At 41.8% G+C, this 20428-nt stretch overlaps 1 protein-coding gene across 6 annotated transcripts in view; it reads left to right on the plus strand.

Annotated features, from left to right (window-relative positions):
• Positions 1 to 20428, plus strand: part of bnc2 (basonuclin 2) — a 165138-nt gene that overhangs the window by 54889 nt on the left and 89821 nt on the right. For 2 of the 6 annotated variants that reach the window (XM_044189966.1, XM_044189965.1), the window contains 2 exons: positions 14305 to 14658; positions 18236 to 18298. The exons of 1 other annotated variant lie outside the window; for it this stretch is intronic. In XM_044189966.1, coding sequence (XP_044045901.1) covers positions 14554 to 14658; positions 18236 to 18298 — 168 coding nt within the window. In that variant the 5' untranslated portion in view covers positions 14305 to 14553. Of the gene's footprint in view, positions 1 to 12775; positions 13379 to 14304; positions 14659 to 18235; positions 18299 to 20428 lie in introns of those variants that run through there. 3 more of the 6 variants (XM_044189970.1, XM_044189963.1, XM_044189964.1) reach the window with 3 other exon arrangements.

Genomic DNA, 20428 nt, shown 5'->3' on the forward strand with positions numbered 1-20428 from the left:
AAGGCTCTCAAGCTAAATAAAGTCATTATAACCTTAAAATACAGCACCTCTTATTGTCAGCATTATTGCGTACTTCAGTTCAAATGTTAGTTTTCTATGTACATTTATTTTTTATTTTTTATGCCTTGCTTGTTTTGTCAGCCAGACCAACGCGATCCTCGGTTGTCTCATTTTCCACGACTAAAGTGTGTCTTCAGTTAATCCTCCAGTGTGAGCATGGCAGAACTTAAAAGGCTCTGATTAGGCTGTTGTGTCCCACAGGTTGGCTAGATATAAACTCGTGACACACTCACAGTGCCCATACATACCCCAGAGACCTCTCTTTGTGTTAATTAAAGGAGTCTCAACTGCAATTAGCAGGCTTTACAATGAGCGTACCCACAGATAGACACATACACGCACACACAAACATATACACACACTGAAAGAGATACATCCAAACTGTGAGCACATTTATGGGCCCACAAACACTCTTTGCAGTTGCTTAAGTATCTCTATGCTATTGCATTTTGCTGTTAGGTCAGCTATACCTGATTGTCTGCGCTGTCTGCTGGTGGTCACTTTTAACTTTTAATGTGGATGTCAGCACATGACAGCCATTTTTAGCAGTGACTTAAATGGCCAAATGAAGATTGAATGCTGCAAAAAAACATACATTTGTTCTATTATTGAGACTTAAAATCTTATTTTCTTAAAGACAGATTACAAAACTTTCCAAAACTACCACACAATACCAGAAAACCAGAATAGGCTGGATGCAAAACACAGAAAATTCTTGGAAATCTTAGAAAATTGGGTGTTTTGATCTTTTTTTCATCTTAAAAACTGATTTTAAAAAAAATCTGGCAATGGTTGAGATGCTTTCACTTGTTGTCAATGCAAATACATTTGTTTCAAGAATTTTCTAGGATTAAGTTAAATTTTCTTGATACTAACACAGGGGCCTGCCTTACTGTGTTGTTTTAAAACAAAATTTCTTGAAGTCTCCTGAAGAAGGATAACTGCTGCCACTGCCACCCAAATGATAAAACAAAAAAACCCAAAACACTTTTTTCTTACTTACTTCTAATGTATATTACCATGTAGGGAGTTTTGGTTTTTAGATATCCATCACTGAGATTTCTCCAATGCACTCAAGGCGAGTGGAATTTTGTTTGTCGTGCTCAAAGCATTAAAATAATTTCTAAAATAAAAAATCAGAAGCAATGTGTCCTTCCAGAAACAATGTCCTGATTACTCCATGGACTTTTTTTTTGGAGCTACTTTCTACTGTAGAAATAGTCCCAATGAAAGCTTTTGACAGTTCTCTTTGGTGTGAGCACCACAAACAAAATTCTATTCACCTACCTTATACTGGGGTGGAGGTAGAAAACGCAGATACGCATATTTCAAAACCTGAGGAAATAACACCAAAACTGTCTGCATGCCTGGATACCAGTCGGTTTTATGATTTTTTGGTGAACCGATCCTTAAAGATTTTTGTGTTTTTGTCTTTTTGCAATGAACTTATGCTCAATATCCTGTGTCTTGTATCCTATTTGTGCACGGAAAGACTGAACCTGGTACAGCCGGATAGACAACCTCAGTTCATCCAGCCACAACCCCCACACACTCAGAACTGAGTGGCTGTGTTCCTCTCCCTGTTAGACCTAAACATAGAGCCTGGGCCCATGGTGGCCAAATGGCCCATCATCCTGTCTCCTTATGTACCAAATTAGACCAGAGCTGTCCCAGTGTGCTCCAACCTTGTCCACAGGAAATCAAGGCCAGGTGGAACTTAAGTGAATGAAGCCCCACTTTGGCACATTCTAGCTGGGGAGAGATGGTGGCAAGAGCAAGGCCCCCCTGGAGCTTGTGAGAGGTTGGGAGAAGACACACGCACATACACACACGCACAGGTGCAAATACCTATTTGCTGATGTTCACGCAGGAGCATAAACTCACAGTGGATAGGTGCTGTCAACTCTGTGGTAACACTGCTTAGCCACTCCACTCCCATATTTACTTATTTATTGGCAGCGATGGCTGCGATGACAGGGCCACTCATTCTCAGAAAGCCTTCCAGGCTCCACGACGTCCCTTTAAGCAGTAGCGTAAAAAATTTAAGAGCCCCAGGCCTGGTTTGATGACTTTGACGTGAGTTAGCGTGTAGTCGAGTTGTCGGGTGCATTCATGGGGCTAACTGTTCTAATGCGTTTAGCCTCTTGCCTTGTAAATGTGTCTGTGTGTGTGTGTCTCAAAGCGAAATGAAGTGTCACTTAATAATTTAGTCGTTGGTTTCGTCCCTCTCGCCATCCATCCATCCATTCACAGCCCTTTATGTCTTGCCTCTGGGAATGTGGCGGCCATCCCTCTGCCTCTCGGGAAGTGATAGAAGGAGCAGAGACAGGTGACAGAATCTAGTGTGGTGGTGTGTAAGGACAAAGTGAGAAAGACTGACTGCGAGAGAAAGAGAGGTAGACAGCAGAGTGAACATAAATGCTCAGAAACAGACAAGAATTAAAGGAGCATGAGGTGATTTATGAGTGACTGGAACATAATGAACAGCAGCCACTTTTTTGAATCTAAATTTTTACAACGCAGGTTCATTAGACAGAGCCTCACGTCCATTCTGTCGTTACATCTGTCTTACGTGTCTTATGTATTAAAGCAATGCAACGCAGACACGCAAGATGGAATATACGCCCATGCCTTACACACACACAAACACACACACACAGCTGGGTTTCTGGCCTCTGTGCATGCCAGATGTAGACAGGAGATCTTTCTTTCTCTCTCTCTCTTCTCTCTCTCTCTCTCTCTCTCATCACTGTTTTCAGACTAATAGGTTCTTGTTCTCCATGGAAGTGGTTCTAAGGCGAGAGCAGAGCCTGCACGCCAAACCTGTGGCTACGGTTGTAATAATCAAATAATGTAACTTGGCTATGTGTAAGAATGTGTGTTAATACACGAGAGCTTTCAACAAAGTCTCCCAATGCCAGTGGCCGCCTATATACTTTAATATGACTTGATGTTCACTTAACCCCCCCCCTCCCGCTTCCTTGTAATTGAAACCTGATGGTGGAATAATAATCGTTCCTTCATATTTTTTTTTTTCTGCATTCACTAAGCTGATTTTTGCCGGGGCTGTGGGACAGTATTCAATTACGAGAGGTTTGGAGGAGGGGAGTTCATAGCGATGAGCATTACACTTACAACCTCTCCATGGGTTCACTGGAAGAGAAGCTAAAATGATTTTTTAATGCACCAATCGTTTGGCTGGCGCAGAGAACATGCAGAACTTTAAAAATAAAAAATATATTACTTTTGAAGCTGCACTTCCTACTTCTGTCCTCTTCATATACACAGTTGGAAAAAAAGATGATAAAAGACAGAGAGGAAGGATGTGCTTGGAGTGAGAATTGAAACCCATTTTTTTGTGTGATTGAAATTCTCCTTCCTATGATGTGACGTACCAAACCAAAACTTTGTTGCTTGTTTGCGAAGTGGTTTTACTACCACAGGATGATTTGTGTGACATTTATTTGGGAGTTTTTTTTGGCGAGGGAGAGTCACAAGTGTTTGTGTGTTTGTCGTGTTGTTAGCGGTTATGTTCCTTGTCATGTGTGTGCCATAAATAAAGACTCCCCTGGCTAATGTAACCCACATGTTTTTTGTTCCCACCTCCCTTCCAGCTCAGCATTTGTTTTCGGGGAGGATTCAGATGGTACTCGGCTCTTTTGGACCGCCTCTCAACTTTTGTGAGGTCATTGAATTTTTAGTTTTTATATCAAAAGCAGTCGTGGACTTCCCTGTTACTCACAAAGACTAACCAACATTACTTCACTACCTCACCACTTAGCAGATGCACAGATGGTAACTGATGACCTTTCTCGAAACATTTGGACACAGTCATACTCAGACATAGGCATTATGACTGATAAACCCTGTTTGGTTGGATTTTTGTCTCAACTCGACAGAAATGATTCATTTCACATGTTGTGTTGGCCTGAATATAAGATGACTCTGTCCTGACTATAAGACGACTTCCCCCTTTTCCAACACCTGGTTTTATAAAAAGGGCTAGTCCTGTTGGGAATGTTTCTGCGAGACACTAATAGGAGAAGAGAGTCCTTGAAGCCTCTTCTCTTGTAAAAGTGAAGCATGCAACACTTTTACCACATAAATCCCACATTAGTGTAGCTTGTTTATCAGTCTCATACTCAGACACTCTCCTGTCACACTTTTGGAAAAGGTCAGAATTATTTTATCTTGTCTGTCTTTTTGAGCTCATGAAATTCTGTGACTCCAGTAATTTTTGGCTGCTTGACAAATGATTAGGTCCCTGTTTTTTCCAGGAAAGCTTTTGACTAGTTTTCATTCGTCAGGATTTTTTTTTTATGTGGCAACACAACAAGTCACACAAGCCATCACAACCCTGTCTCCTAGAAATTACAGCAATACAGCAACAGCAAATACGTTTTGAAGGAAATGTATAGCGCCTGCAAGTTAACATTCTCTATTAATATAATGAAGAAATGTTGTTAAACAACATATCTGGCAAATCACAAAAATATTGATCATTTATTTATCAATAAAATATTGATATTTAATGACTCCCCCCCCCCCCATTTAGCAATATATGTAATTTTTAGGAGACATTGGTTGCCCATCAAAAACTCCCGTAGGTTAAATGACTAGCAACATTAAGACTACAAACAAGGAGCCAGTGAGACTGACACTCTCTCCTTTAAAAAAAAAACCTGATGGGAATATGTAATTGTCAAGTCCTCAAATATAAAATGACCCCCACCTTTTCAAATGTAATTTCCACACAAAAATATCATCTGATTTTTGGGCCACCACAGTAATATAATCATACTTTTCGGTCCTATATTTCCTGCCAGTATTTTGTCCCACCACAACAAACAGAAATCCACAAGCAAAGAGTTATGAAGGTCACCATAACAACCACTGACATTACATTCTCTTTTATCTGAGCCTCAGCGAGGGGAGAAAGTGTCAAAGGGAGCAAAAAGCTAAAAGAGGTAAAAATATGTTAGTGAGGTCAGAAGAGAACAAAAATCTTAGAGCGAGAGTGAGACAGTAAGAGTAAAAACAGAATAATGAGAGACAGAGAGATAAGTTAGCAAAGAGAAGAGAAGGACTTTGTCAAACTCTCAGTGCTGGTTTCGGTGGAGATTGGGTTGGTGGTGGTGGTGGGGGCTGTACAACGTGGCAACCCTGCCACGGCAGCGTTCCGGATGGGCAGGCGGTCTCCTCTCATGGGGTGAAGGGGGACGTGGGGCTGTCAGGGAGCCTGGCAGGTAGAGACACAACGCCCTGTGACTGGGGGGGAGCACGGGTCAGTGAGAGAGGACAGGAGCGAGGGATGGAGGCAGCGGAGGGGTGAGGTGGAAGCCTGTCTGATGAGGTGAGAAGAGAGAGAGCAGAAGGGGAGGGAGACATGAGGGAGGTAAATGAGGGTGGATGAGGAGAAGAGCTAGAGATGATTAGAAGAGAATTATCCAAGTGTGAGCGTGGATGAGTTAGAGGAGGAAATAAGAGGGAGAAAAAGCAGGATGGGCTCAGGGTGCACCGATATACACGTCTGTGAAATGCCCTGAAACCACCCGAGTCAATGAGCAAGTGATGGAACTCAACCCCTTCTTCTTCTTCTTCTGTTTCTTCTTCTTCTCCTTCTCCTTCTCCTTCTCTTTCTTCCGTTTCCCACACAATATCCCCACACCTCATATGTAACCCTTTCCCTGATGCTTTACTGTGGTTTCACACAGTAAGTTTGCGTGAGGAAGTGCGTAGAGTGAAGAGCAGCACATAATCCTACAAAGCCGCCAACTAGGATGCTACAGAATACATCAGAATGTGAACAATCACAATATTAATTTTCTCCTCTCTGATATTTTCTGCCATGCTTGAGATTTTCTACTGAAGTCCTGGTAGGATCGTAGGAGAGTAGAGTTACAGAACTCTAATTCAGAGATGTTCAAATAAAATTTTCCAACATTCGTAAAATTGTCTGCATCATAACTTCCACCTCCAATAGATGCCAGAATCCCATTGGACATGCGCTGTGGAGGTCAGCGTATTTGGGGTTAAAGTTAAATTTAGTTGAACTTTGGCTGCAAAATCTGGCAGAAGAATCATTGTAGCGCTCGTGCAGCTGCCCTCTCCATTGGAAATAATGGCCTTGCTCTACGCCAACACATCCTCATACCTAAACAACAGAGTAGGTTGTTTGCCAATGACTCCAAAAAACGACATATATGACCGTTCCCCAAAACTACAGTACATATATGACCGTTGGAGAGTACAAGCGTCAGGCGTACCAGACCTTAGGTCGTAGTTTGGTTATGTTTAGATACTAAAACTACTTGGTTAAGTTTAGGAAAAGATCATGGTTTGGGTTAAAATAAGTAAGTTACGTTAGTAAGTTACAATAAGTCACGTGACTTAATTTACGTACATAACTTAACTTACGTAGGTAAGTTAAAATAAGTCAGTGTTGACTTTTGGTTTCACATGGGACACAAACAACGCTCTCCTGGGTGAAAGACCTGTGTTTGACCCATCCATCCACCCTGGCCTCCTCCCTGTGTGGACTTTCGCTCTTTAAACTACCTCACCTGACTTCCTCCTTTGTTCCCGTCATAATTACTACGGCCACTAGAGGTCGGTGCCCAACAATAGATGTAAATATGGGTCGTAATAAGCTGCTCGCAAAGATGATCTATACGGCCGTATTTTTGGGGAGGATCGTCTGTTGCACTGAGTTGCACTTGCGCTTTTAACCGTGGATAATGGATCATCCCTTTAGGTATATTTTGGTGATTCAAAGTCAGTTTGTGGAGTCCATGTTGGATGCAGGGCCAAAAGCCAACAGAAAATGCACTCAGCAAATCACAAAAGTCCAAAATATCTTTGGTGATGTCTTTGTTTGCTTTGTACTATAAATGCTGCCAATAAAAGTAAATTACTAAAAGGCACAATATTGTATTAATTAAAATATTGATTTGTTTTGACTTACTGAAAAAATGTTTTTGGTTTCTTGCAGGTTGTAAATTGAGAACCTACTTTCTTGAGGTGAAACAGTTACTTTATCGACCAAAAATTCACTGTTTACAGCTTCTCAAATGTGAATATTTGCTGGTCTGCTTCTTCTTTTATAATAGTAAATTGGATGTCTTTGGACAAACAAACAATTGGGCTCTGGGATCTTGTGATGGATCTTTCACCATTTTCTGACATTTTATAAACCAAATGATTGTTCCAATAATTGTCAAAATAATCAATTGCAGCCCTAGTAATGTTTATTTTGTGGTAATGGAGAGCCTGTTGAGTTATTGTGATAACCTAGTAAAAATAGGTGTGAGTGTGTGTTGGTGTGTGTGTGTAGTGGGGAGAAAGTGGGGTGCAGGAAAGGTAAAGTAAGGTAGGCTGACAGCTTGCTGTAGGATTTGCTGTAATTTGGTGAGAAGAACAATGGTCTGGTAAGCTCGGTGCCTGCACATGTGTACTGGATATGTGTGTGTGTTTGTGTGTGTGCGCATGGCTTCACTTGTGCACCACTCGCTGTGTTGGCGCTGATAATATTGTAGTTTTGTCTCCTGACCTCATGAGTGGAGTCTTCCCTTCTTGGAAAAACAAAACTGGCACGTGGAGCACTTGATACATAACATGTGTCATTAGGTCATGAACTGCCAAATAGGCATTGGCAGATTGTGCTCTCAGCCATTAACCTTTTGCCATTCTATGTTACTGCAAATACAGTTTTTAAAGTAAATAACTCATAAGACTCGAAGAAGACACTCCGCTGGCGTTTTTTTCCCCCCTCTGGTTTTTTCACAAAGGTGCACTTATTAGTGGAGGCCAGATTGCAGTGATCAGTGACACAGACAATCATGTGGCTCTCTCTTGTTTGTCTCAGACCTTTCGGTGCCCTCGTCTGTGTCTCTCTACGTCTTTCTTCATGTCTCTCTCTCTCCCGTTATCACAAGTGAAGGGCTGTTCCTGTCGGTGTCATATGATGTCTTGTGGCCTTGTAGTGCTAGCAGAACAGTGACAGTTCTATCCCTGTGCCATCTGATCGACACGCCATTCCATGTCACATGCACACACACTGCCTGTTTGAGAGAGAGAGAGAGAGATAGTGTGTGTGTGTGTGTGTGTGTGTGTGTGTGTGTGTGTGTGTGTGTGTGTGTGTGTGTGTGAGCATCCTTGTATGACCATAAATCAGGTCACCGACAGAACCAGCCCTCAGCCATGTGCTCCTGCTTATGTCTCTAGTATACTGTACAAAGGCTGCACTCAGTCTTTTGGAAATGTCACTTCCCACCAGTGTTAAACCATGATTATTATTGTTTTGGTCTGTTTATTTTAAAATATTTTGACCTCAAATGGACAAAGAAAATATCAGAGGTTTCATTCTGGAAAAAAGTTTGGATTACAAAACAGCTGACAGGATGAACTCTTCTTTCACGTAGCAACCCGTAAACCAGTGTTCTCTTGCTGCGTTCGAGAAGCATCTTCCTCATCAGAGACACTCTCTACTGGCTTTAATCATTTGTTTCTGCGGTAGATAATCACCATTACTGCACAAATTATGTTGCTCCACTCTCCTCTCTCTCTGTCCTCTGCTTCTGTCCTTCCATTTGCCCTTGTTTTAGTGTGTAAAAGGCCAATTTGAGTTGGGTTTTGCTCAGTTGTGATTTCATTCCATGAAAAATTATCCCACCTCCAAAAAAAAAAAGAAAACACAGAAAAATAACAGAGAAGACAAGCATCGTAATTATGACTTTTTTGATGACATGATTATGATGAGCATAGAAAGGGGAATTGGTTCTCTTGAGACTGTTCTAACAACTCAGTGCTGTCGCACCCAATTTCTGGGCTATTTGACCTATTAGATGTCAATGTTTGGGAAACAAACAGGCAGTGCTGAGAGGTTTGATGGGTATAATAATGTGGGCTTAGTGATGGAGGGCGCCTTCTGAAACACACTCATAGCTTATGGTCAAAGGACAAAAAGTGCAATAAGAATGTTTTAAATCTCACTTTTACTCTGTATGCACTTATTTTATGCTCTTTTAGCTGACGTGCTCTGTAGGCTTTAGTCTATTAATATATGTTACATAAAATCCTTTTATAACTACTAATCTAATATTTATTTTCTTAGTACAATTTGTGACTAGTTGGAATCATATTTATATCTTACTTAAAGCATATTACATCCATCCTCACCAATTACAGAAAAATTAATATATGCCACCGTAAATGGTATTATATATAGAGTTAAGAAACAAAATTCAAAGCTTTATAATAATATGCATAGAGAACAAGTTGCACTGTCATACTTTACACAGTACATAGAACTAATTGCATTGTACAGTTAAATTCTATAGCAAGTTGCTGTCCTGTACATCAGAATAGAAAGTTAGAACAGGAGAATACACACAGAAGAAATAGCTGAAATAGTACAACAATTAATTCATTGATATAATGGATATTGCTGCCAATGTACATAAAATGATGAAATGATATGACGCATAGAATGTGAATACTATGAGTATTTACTATGCTGCCCTAAATCTACCACAATCAGATTTTATATTTACTCAAGGAAATGCATTGTCAAGGAAAGAACCGAAATAAGGAAGGAAGGACTTACTCAAAAAGATTTTAGAGAGCCTTTGTTTCCCCCGAATGCAAGATGAAAAATGTTTGTCCTTCATTCTTCATTCACAAAGAATAGAGTGATAGTCATTTCAGAAGACCTTCAGAAATTCTTTTAATTACATCAATTTAAAAAAGCATTACAATTTCTTTAAAAAACCTCAAACAATGTGTGCTGAATGATCCAAATCTTAGTCAGTCATATATTTAACTTTGAGTTTGGGATATGTTGAGCACAGGACTGGACACCTGAGAGCTGGATCATGCTGCATGTTTACTGTGAATTATGCTGCACAATTTTTACAGACATTTTGATACTTTTTTGCTCTTATTAAAAAGATTTGTTGATCAACTCAATATCATTCGATGTTATTTATAGCTTAGTTTATTCTATATTTTATATTTGTTGTCTTTGCATGTCCGTGTCACATGTTGCATTGTGTCTGTATTTTTTGTTTTTGTTTTCTTTTTACTTTCTTTGTTTTTGTCTTGTGAATATTTGGTGAATATATGTGTGTGTTGTGTGCATGTTTATGACAGAAACAAATCGAATCAACTCAATCATTGAAATAGCTATCTTTTTCAAAATTTCTCTACAAAGGCTTGGACTAATGACATCTTTCATTAGCATTTCGGGGGTGTAACATTTTTGGGTAACATTCCTACAATTTTGACTCCGGAAATGTAGACTTTGCTCTGTAACTCTTCAATCTTTACAATCCCTTTCTGACTGCTCGGATTGTAAGATTGTACCCCAGACTGAGCGTGTGAGTCACTGGGCAATAAGGATGCTATGGCAGAGCATTAACCTCATGCACACATGTATTGATCCATACAAGCCTCAGTGACTATTGCAGAGCGGGCTGCACTCTGTCATGCAGGACTCCCCCTGTCACTGGTCAGTGGCAGCTAAGGAGGACTACAACACATTACACACCAGTATCCAACACACACCCATAAGCCTCTGGGGCTAACACATTGCCACCAACCATGCCCTCTCCTCCTGCCTTACCCAACCACCCTTACTCCCCCACCCCCTTTTTTCTCTTCCCCTTTCTCTACCTCACTTTTCCTCTAATGAGTTGCAACACTGATAACGAGCCTGATGATCTTCCATTGATTCGGCTATCACTTGCTTGTCTGGTAATTGATCCGTAGCTGAGCCTCTAGTTAATTATATGGGCTTCGACACGGACCCCTGCCCTGGGGGGAATTCTCAAGTCCTGCACAATAATAGTTTTAATAAAAGAGCCTGAAGATCTCCTGCATCCTCTTTTCTACCCCTTCCTGCTCCCCAGCATTTTTCATCTTCCTATTTCCTTCTTCCTCCCTGTCTAAATTTCTCCATCTCCGTATTTTTACTTCTGTGTCTCTTCTTCGTTTCCTCTGTCATCACAGCCATTACCATTAGCAGAGGCGAGGGGGAAGGAAGGAAGGAAAGGGGGGAAAAAGAGGGAGAGATGTGGAGGGAGAGTGAGCAATATTGGCAGAGTCCACTCCTCCCTCCCACAAATAACAACCATTAACCAGCCAGGTCAGAAGCTGAGCCACCAGCTTGACTTGAAACACTGAGTGCCACTCGACAAACCCACAGACTTGCACATTTACAGACGAGAGGGAGGGAGTGAGAGAGGGAGCGAGAGACAGAGAGGAAGAGAGCAAAAAGGAACCTCGGCCGCTAAATTGTCACTTAATATAATTAGCCTAAGCCTCATGCATTACCTTTTCAATAAGTTGTTAAGAGCGGGGCGTGCGGTACATGGACAGGAGGTGACACATTACGCCTTTTATGACAAGGCTGCTTGTGGCTTCTGACAAGGCACAGGCCACTATGCAAAAGATAAATGAAGAAAAGAAGAGAAAGGGAAGGGGGGAGGAGGGTGGTAAAAGAAAGAAGAGAGTAAGGAAAAGAGATCTAGAAGTGGAGAAACCCAGGATTAAGATGTAGGCAGGGAAGGAGAAAGGAGTGAAGATGTAAATTGCACTTGAGACAAAAGACACAATTGCACCATTTTCAAAGCAGTAAAACACACTGTACACTTTTCTCTCTGCTAGCAGAAATCCCTTGTACATAACAGTAACGACCGGTGTGATAATCTCAGCAAAGGTTAACAGTATACTGCCATTAGTACACCATGCCAAAGGCTTTTAACAGACAACCAAGCACCTGTCTACAGCAATTTACCACAAAATGTGAAGTGACTTTATATATCAGAAGCCATTTAGAGAAGCCGAGGAGAGAAGTTCTCTCTCTGTCCCTTTCTCTTTTGTTCCATGCCGGTGGAAAGATCACAGTGACATCTCCCTCTCGCTGCGGACTGAGGCACCTGGTCTGTCATTTCTCTAATGATGGTGGGGTGAAAAGACGGGGTGGAGAAGAGGAGATGGGAGATTTAAAGGGAAAGACAAGAAGGAAAGGAGGAGGTGGGGGGGGGGCTTCATTGTTTGAGATGTGTCCTATGCTGTGTCAAAGGAAGCATAGATCTCCTTTCTCCGTTTTTTGTTTTATCCTCCTGTGTGTCTTTTTCTCCACGTCTGCCTCCCTTTACTCCTCCATCTCTCATTTTATTCCCTTACCTTTGCTGCTGTGGGGACCAATTTGGCTAAAATGGAACCTCTTCCTCATTTTTTTCTTAATTAAAATCTGAGAGCCTCCACGGGGGAGGGGGGTCCTGTGTGTGCCTGCAAGTGTGTGTGTTCACATGCATGCTGGTGGCAGATTGCCTGCGTTCCATTAGTCTTTCATTAGAATGGGTGAAAATCAAACAAAGGCACCAGATTTTTTTTGAGATATAACAAGTCTGTTTTTTTGGGTTTTTTTTTGTTTGTTTTGTTTTATTGCTGCCCTACAAATCAGAAATAGAACCAGTTTCAGCTGTGTTCAAAGAACCTTTCTGTTGAATACAATCCTGCATTTTCAGTTTTTCAAACAAAGAAACAAATTCTTGATAACAGTCTGCAACGGTGATGCTTTTCTTCAACCTGTTTTTTAAGGTAAAAACTGAGCTGTTTTGCTAAGCACCCTGTGTGTGTGTGTGTGTGTGTGTGTGGCGGGATGGTCCCTCAGGGGAACTAAGTTGGTCTGAGATGTGCTGGCCGCTCGCAGCGCAAATGGTAATAAGACAGGGGGACAAACGCTCCCCCCCTTCTCCTGCTCTGCGATGGCGCTTGCCCCCACCTTCCTCCCCCTAGCAGAGGAGGGGTGAGTGTGTGTGTGTGTCAGTGAGGAAGCGTGCAGTGCGATGTCATTGAGCATCTCAGAGTGGAGCGGCACAGTTGACTCAGTTCAGCCTGCGCCGGCCCGACACACACACACACACACGCTCGCTATCCTCCACACACACACAGACACTCAGAGAGCCACCGTCTCTCTCTCTCACTCTCACTCTCACTCGCTCGCTCTCACATGCTCTTGCTCTCTCACACACACACACACACACTTACAGGCTCAGGCGCTCAGTTCAGTTCCTCAGCGGCTGCAGTGGAGTACAGAGGAGTCAGAGAGAGAGAGAAGCAGGGAGAGAGGAAAAGAGAGAGGACAGGCGGCACGGCACGGACGTCAAGAGAGGGACACAATCACAGAGAGAGAGAGAGAGAAAGGGAGAGAGAAAGGGAGAGAGAGAGGAGCGGGAGGCAGGGAGGGCTGGATAGCTGGTGGCTCACTCCCACACCTCATCTTCACTTTGCTGGGACAGGCACAGAATTGATGGTAAGAGACATTCATGCATTTTATTGGCTGTTTGCTTTAAATGGCACTTTTCATGGGACTTTTTTTGCACTAAGAAAAAAATTTGACTTTAAATCTTTGTTTGCTTGACGTTCACCTTCTCTGTGATACTGTTTATTTACGTTTCACATTTAGTTGTTTGTCTGCTGTTTTTGGTTAACAATGTTTCTTTAAGATTTACCTTTCACATTTGAAAAAAATATTAATTATGTAGATTGCACAGAATTACATATATTTTATTTTATCCTCATGTGTGCATGTGTTCAGTGTTGAGTGTGCTACTGGCAGTTCCCGGGTTGTTCAACTTTTTCCTTCTTGAGTACTATTTATCTGTGTCTGAATATGGGCATGCATGCATGCAGGTGTGTGTGTTTATGTGTAAGTGTGTTTTTGTTGAGTCCATGTCCAAGTACAAAATGACTGACAGATGGATTAAAGCAAAAACCCATGCCACGGGCAACATCATTCACCCCTCCTCGCTAATTCCCATAACCCCCCTCTTTTTTCTTTCACTCCATTCTTGCTCACCTTCTCATCAGCCCCCTCCTCACCTCCATCCTTCTCCTCAACCTTCCTCACCTCCAGTGCTCTGCTCATCTTGCCCTGTCCAAGACAAGGCCCCCGAGGAAATTCACTGCAAGCCCTCTTTTCTCTCTCTTCTTGAGAATTAACTCCACACACACAAACACACACACTCCTCCGCCACCAGTGCTGCCAAGAAAACCTCACACACACATCTACTCCCTCAACTCCCCTCTCACTGTTATCCTCCTCAAGAAGCACAAGACAAAAAAAGCAACAAGACCCCAAAAGAACCCACCTTCACTGACTTTTTTTCTTCTCTCCTCTTTCACACTCCCACTTCCCTCCTTGCCCTCCCTCTCTGTCTCTCCCTCTCTCTGTCTAAGTCCAAGGAGGCAGAGTTGGATGTGAGAGGCAGTGAGTGCGACACAGTCCCACTAGAGCCCAGCACAGACCCAGAGCCGCCCAGGCCACCTCCAGCTAAGGCTAACGGACCCACCGGCACCGCTGGCGTTTGCACGAGCATCCCCTCCAGTAGCCACAGTAGCAGCAGCACCAGCAGCAGCAGCAGTAGAAGTGGTCTGGGTGGCATTAGCATCGTTAGCAGCATCGCTGAAGGAGCAGGCGAAAGCTCCATGCAGTTCAGCACCAGACCGCCTAGTGCTGAGCAGCCGGGCTTCATGGGGACATGGCAGCAGCAGAGCACTGACAGCAACCTCCTCTACAGAATGTCCCAGCAGGTACGTCAGCTCAGCCTCACCCCTTCATCCTCTCCATCTCTGTCTCTTCTCTCCTTCCCTCTTTCCACATTTACAGTCTATATTCAAGGACCAAACTTTTATTTTTCTTCTCTTTGTGTATGTTCAGACGTTTGCTATTGTGATTCTTACTATCTCTTGGTCTGTGTGTGTGAAAAGAGAGTGTTTGAGTGTGTTTATATGTGTGTCATTTGTTGTGTGTATGTAATTCAGGGGGTAGGGGGGTGGCTGTGTTTTGTTTGTGATATGTTTCAAATTAAGAATCCTTACTTTCAAATGCATTTTTGCAACTTTTCCCCCACTTTTGGAATATATCAGATTTGATGTGTATGTCTTTACGTTGTTAACACACACCATGCCTGAAAGTGTTTTCACTCATGTAGCCTCTGTGTGTGTGTTACTTTTTATTTGACCAATTCAGTCATTTTTCTGCTCCATAAAATAAGTTAAAAAACAGCATATTTTGTGTATTTGTAAAAACACACATTTGAATGCAAAATTTGCACAATATCAGATAATGCTTTTATTTCACCATTTGATGGATTATCCCTTGTCCGGATTTGTTACATACATGCTTAAGTCTCCATAATTGGTCTATGAGCGGTATGGAGTTTAAAAGCAAGCAAGAGCAGTGTTTTGGTAACCTCAATGCCGATAAAGACTTGAAAAGGGGGCACCCCTCTGGGACCGGCTAATTGACTTCATGTGGCCGAGGCAGGAAGCCCCTTGCGCGGCTACAGAACAGCAGAGGAGCCGTGAATGAACACAGGCTCGCCTGGAAAAGCAATGATGATAACGGACAGCCTGCACCGGCTGAGGAAAGCCCACATTTCCTTCCGACATTTCTCGCCTGTTATCGTGGATGTTACACTGAATTTCTCTCTTGTTTTTTTTTTTTTTTTTACTCTTTTCAAGTAGCCCCCAAGTTAGAACAAGAAAGTTATTTATAAGGGACGGTGGGAGATTTTGTAATTTCTTCGGATAAATGTCAGGTAAGGAGAGGGAAGAGGAGTGAGAGTCGAGTTTTATGCAAGCGTATATGTGTTGGTTGTGTGTGTGTGTGTGTGTGTGTGTGCGTCCGTTCACGCGCACGTGTGTGAGGGGGAGACAGCAAAGATAGGGGATGCAGTTAATCATAGCGGGACCTGCAGGCTCTCCGTACCATGCACATGCTGTTACGCACTCAGGCCACAGCGGTTCTTGCGCAACAGCTTCGCCGCGGCTCTTTGTTTTAAATGATGAGAAACTTATTGTCACCTTGACGGCATTTACAGCCCGTAGAGCTTAGGGTTTTTTTTTATCCCAGAGGTCAAATCGTGATGGTTAAATGGATGTGTTACCATATCCCGATGTAACTTTTGGATGTTGTTTTGTGTTTCTTAATGAAATATTTAGGCCTACCCCCTTTTCTGCATTTCACTCAGCCTAATCTTTACCAAAGATTACATTTTTTGATCGAAATGATTGCATCCCTGACCTTTGATGCAGCATTATATATATATATATATATTTTTTTTTTTACAAGCCCATGTCCTTACATTTTCCTAAAGAAACGATCATACAAACTGTTGATCAGTGAATTGGAAGAGCTGGGTGCGTTCAGGGAGGAGAGCGTTCCTCTTCTCTCCCCCTCTCCCCGTGTGAAGCAGGTGGATGGGCCCCTGCGCTCAGCATCTGCTGGGACCCCACGTTTGCATCCCCAATCCTTTTTACAAATGCGCACCATTGTTTCACTATAATCAGCTGTGGGACTCGCTGTTATTTATCCTTCCTCGCACCACTTAGTAGACATCTTCCCATGTTTAGTAGGCATGACATAAATTCTCCGAAGGAAGCCTGTTCCTTGACAGACTCGCCTTCTTGGAATCTAACCGATAATGACTTTGTGTTTGCCGAGGCTGGCGCACCCTGGGGTGTTGGAGGAGAGAAATACGTTATGGGCTTCTGTTTCAAAATCTCCCCTCTCTCCCTTAAAGATCAACTAGGTGACACGAGGGATGCGGTATTTTATCGTTGTTAGGCCAAATTATATTTCCATCTCATCGATAGAGACGCGGAACAGCTCTGCGCAGTGCGTTTAGGACAGATGCGGCTGCGGTGAGGAGCAGGGTATCACCAAGCCAAAACATTTGGTAATACCTTTGACATTCCTTGTAAATCACACGCACAATGCAAGACTTTAGAAATGAGAAAAATAGCACTTTAACATGAATGCAGGCATTTCCCTGCCACAACTGAAATTACATAAATAAGCTCCACGGATTAGAGCAGGTGTCTGATCATCTCGGTGCATAAACATCAGTGACCGATTAAAGTAAAGAAAGTAAAGCAAATATTTTAATTTATGAATCAGGAGATCCTATGTTGCTACTTGCTGTCTTCTCTTCACGGTGTTTTATAGAACAATCAAGCCATAAAAAGCAGCACCTGTCTCCTTCAGCGTAAAGAGAATTACTTAAACAAAACAGATGTAAATCTGAGAAGGAATGTCACCTCAAAATGTATTGATTTCCTTTTTGATCGACTCCTGTATTCGAGACATTTTTATGTATTTTAAATTTCGGCTGTATTTGTGATTTATTTCATAATTAATATATTCATATTATTTATTTCCATTCTCACTTAGATGTTTTCAAGAAAATGAAACATTTTCGTCCAAAATATTTGGCTAGAGGTGAGGCTGTTACAAATTAGAGAAACAGAGGAAAAATTAAGCTGAATTAAATAATTTTTTTCTTATGTTTTATTAAGTTTGGGGTGTTAAAATTACATATTGATAACATATATCTACATGCAATCGATTTTCATTATTGCGTGTTTCTCTAAACTAACGAAACAGTGGCGATTAAGGCATTAAGACTGTAAGCGAATAATTTACACCTTTCATTACAGGCCTTAATAGGCTTTCAATCTTTGAAGAAACTTTTTTTTTCAAGCCACATAGCAGGAGATTCACAACCTTCATAATCCACGCAAGTGTCAACAGGAAATAACATGAACAGCATGCAATTTAAATGAAATCAATGAAATGGATTCGATACTGCCTATTTTCTCAGCTTCCTAATGTTCAGAAATCGGTGCACATTTAACAAAACACCGCAAGAGGGAACTTTCATAATTGTTTTTTATGGAGGAAAAAATACAAACATTAATAAGGAGTTGAATTATTTCCCAGGCATTACGGAGTGATAATATTTGGATTCTTAATTGACCCGCTGCTGTACATGCATGGCTATGAATATCGACCCTTGCAAGTTAAAAACCAGGGAGTTAAGTGATACTACCAGTCTAATTGGTTCATCAGGGATAATTCCTCACCACAATATACAGCAGCCGTAGGCCGCTTTCTTTTTTTATATTTTCTCCTCCGCTTCAAGTCGGAGGAATGTGGAAACAACTCAAGGTTGGAAAAGCTCGTAAAAATGTGCCTTAACCTCCACCTGAGGATCTGATGCTGCCACCCAGACTTACAGCAGACCTCGGGGAAAGAAAAAAAATCAGTGTATGTCTTCAATCTAAAACTATCTCTAAAATAGCCTCTTCCTTTTCTTTTTGCAAGGGTGCTGTAACGCGGCTTCCTTTGAAGTGCGACAGGTCGACTATGGGCCGAGACCTGGAAGAGGTACAGTGGCATTACAGCTTGCCTGGCTTCTGTCTGCTCTCAGTGCTGCCTGCTTCATCCCACACGGAGACTATCCACATACCTATACAAGGGTTTAGAAATATCTATTAGAAATTAATGTAGAATTTTGGATAATAATAATAATTTTCTTAAAATTAAAAGTTTTTGCATTCTTTAAATTCCACATGCATTTTGTCCTTTTGTACATTTTTCTTTAAATTTGAAAATCAAAACTTCATTTTCCTCTTGACATGCATTTGCAAATTTAAGATCCTGAAAACTTTATTAAAATTAAACTAAAAAGCAGTAAAGGATGGTAATAAAATAAATCTGAATATATTTTTTTATCGGTAATGTTATTTTTTTCCACCTTAATAAAAAGAAAAACTGTCAGTGATTAGTTCAGAATGCCTGTTTTTAATACAGTATCAAATTGTTAAACAGCATACAAGCATTTTGGCATTGATCATACAAATATTAAATCCGCCCCAAATATCTATTCTAAATGTCAAAAGTCTGGCTTCAGTTCTTCAATTTCCATCTATCTTTAATATTTTCTTGTGTTTTCATGTCCTGTGTCATACTTAAACTTTTTTCTAGATCAATTTTACAATCACATTGGCTGATTTTTTCCCTTACTCCATATATTTCGTTAATACAGTACAGCCTATACAATCCTGTCTGTGTATGTCAAACATTGAAAAGTGAATGCTGTTAGCTCACAGGGCATGATGAGAGACATATTTGTGGAATAACATGCTCGGCTTTGTTTTGTCTGACTGAAGAAATGAGGTTGATATTATCCTCTTCAGTGCAGATCACAGAACGGACTAATCTGCCCATTAACATACTGATACACTTACAGTGGTGAGTGTGTGTGTGTGTGAGTGCACACGTTGTTTTACACAGTGGGGTACAGGCGTGTTGCATATGTGGTGCATATGCATTGCTTCTTACCATTGTGTTGGACTGGGAAGCAGTGATTTGATGCACATGTGTAGAATTATCCACAGTCAGTCAATGTGTGTGTGTGTGTGTGTGTGTGTGTGTGTGTGTTGTTAAACTCAACTGTTATTATTTCCATGTCTGTCTTTGATGGGTCGTTGCACACAGAGCATATGGATGCCTATACATACATGTATCTGGTGTCAATTGTGTATGTGTGTGCTCTGACACTGAAGTTTATATCTGTGCATGTGTGCGTTAAGGCGCTTGTGTCTGTGCTTTTGCCATTTATTTTTCTGAGTGGGTGGCTAAATACTCATATGCCAGTTGTGTGAGTATGTCTCTGTGTGTGTGTGAGAGAGAGAGAGCATGTTGTGGGTGTGTGTCCTCTCCCTCTGAGTGCGTGTGTGTGTGTTTCTGTGTGTTGGCTCTGGCTCCATGTGTGTGTGGGTGCGAGGTGAAGTGTCTCTTGGCTGGCCTTGGCTGGAGAGCTGGAGGAGAGCAGAGGTGAAAGAGGAGATTTGCAGAAAAGACACGCACCACTTCCCCCATTACTACTTTTTCTTTTCCTTCTTCTTCTTCTACGTCTCTGTCTCTAACTGCTTCTTCTTCTTCTCTCACTTGCTTTTCTTTCCTCTTCTTATTCCCCACCCCCCTTTTTTCTCTCTTCTTCTCGACTATCGTTCCCAGCTAAAACTCTGTCTCCACCACCAGTCCTCCACATGCTAAATCAGACTGTTTTGTTCTGCAGCTACTGTCTTTACAGAAAGGGCTCTTGAGATTGAACCTGTGTAACAGAGGACCAGTTTGGGCGTTGCATGCCTTCAGTGCGTTTACAGGATTACCACCTTTAATAAGCCACAAGGACAGGTGTCAGGAGGATCACAATGTTTTTTCAATAAGGGAAAGTGACTGGGTGTGTCTCTCAATCAGGCTGTTGTGCACCTGATTAGAGAAGGTTTAAAGCTACTTCTTCACCACAACAGATCCCACCGATAGCACCTGTCTCTAACTGTAAAGCTGTGGTTGGCTCTTACACTGTTTAATGCAATTATTGCAGTGCTAGTTTAGAGGGTCCAGATAACATAAGCAGCACTGAGATAGGCCACTGTGGCATTCAGTAAGCGGGCATCTCTCTCAGTCTTTGTGCATATGCAACAATGATGATGTGAGTGTTTCCTGAAG

This window comes from Siniperca chuatsi, linkage group LG3 (assembly GCF_020085105.1).
Source record: "Siniperca chuatsi isolate FFG_IHB_CAS linkage group LG3, ASM2008510v1, whole genome shotgun sequence".
Classification (NCBI taxonomy): Eukaryota; Metazoa; Chordata; class Actinopteri; order Centrarchiformes; family Sinipercidae; genus Siniperca; species Siniperca chuatsi.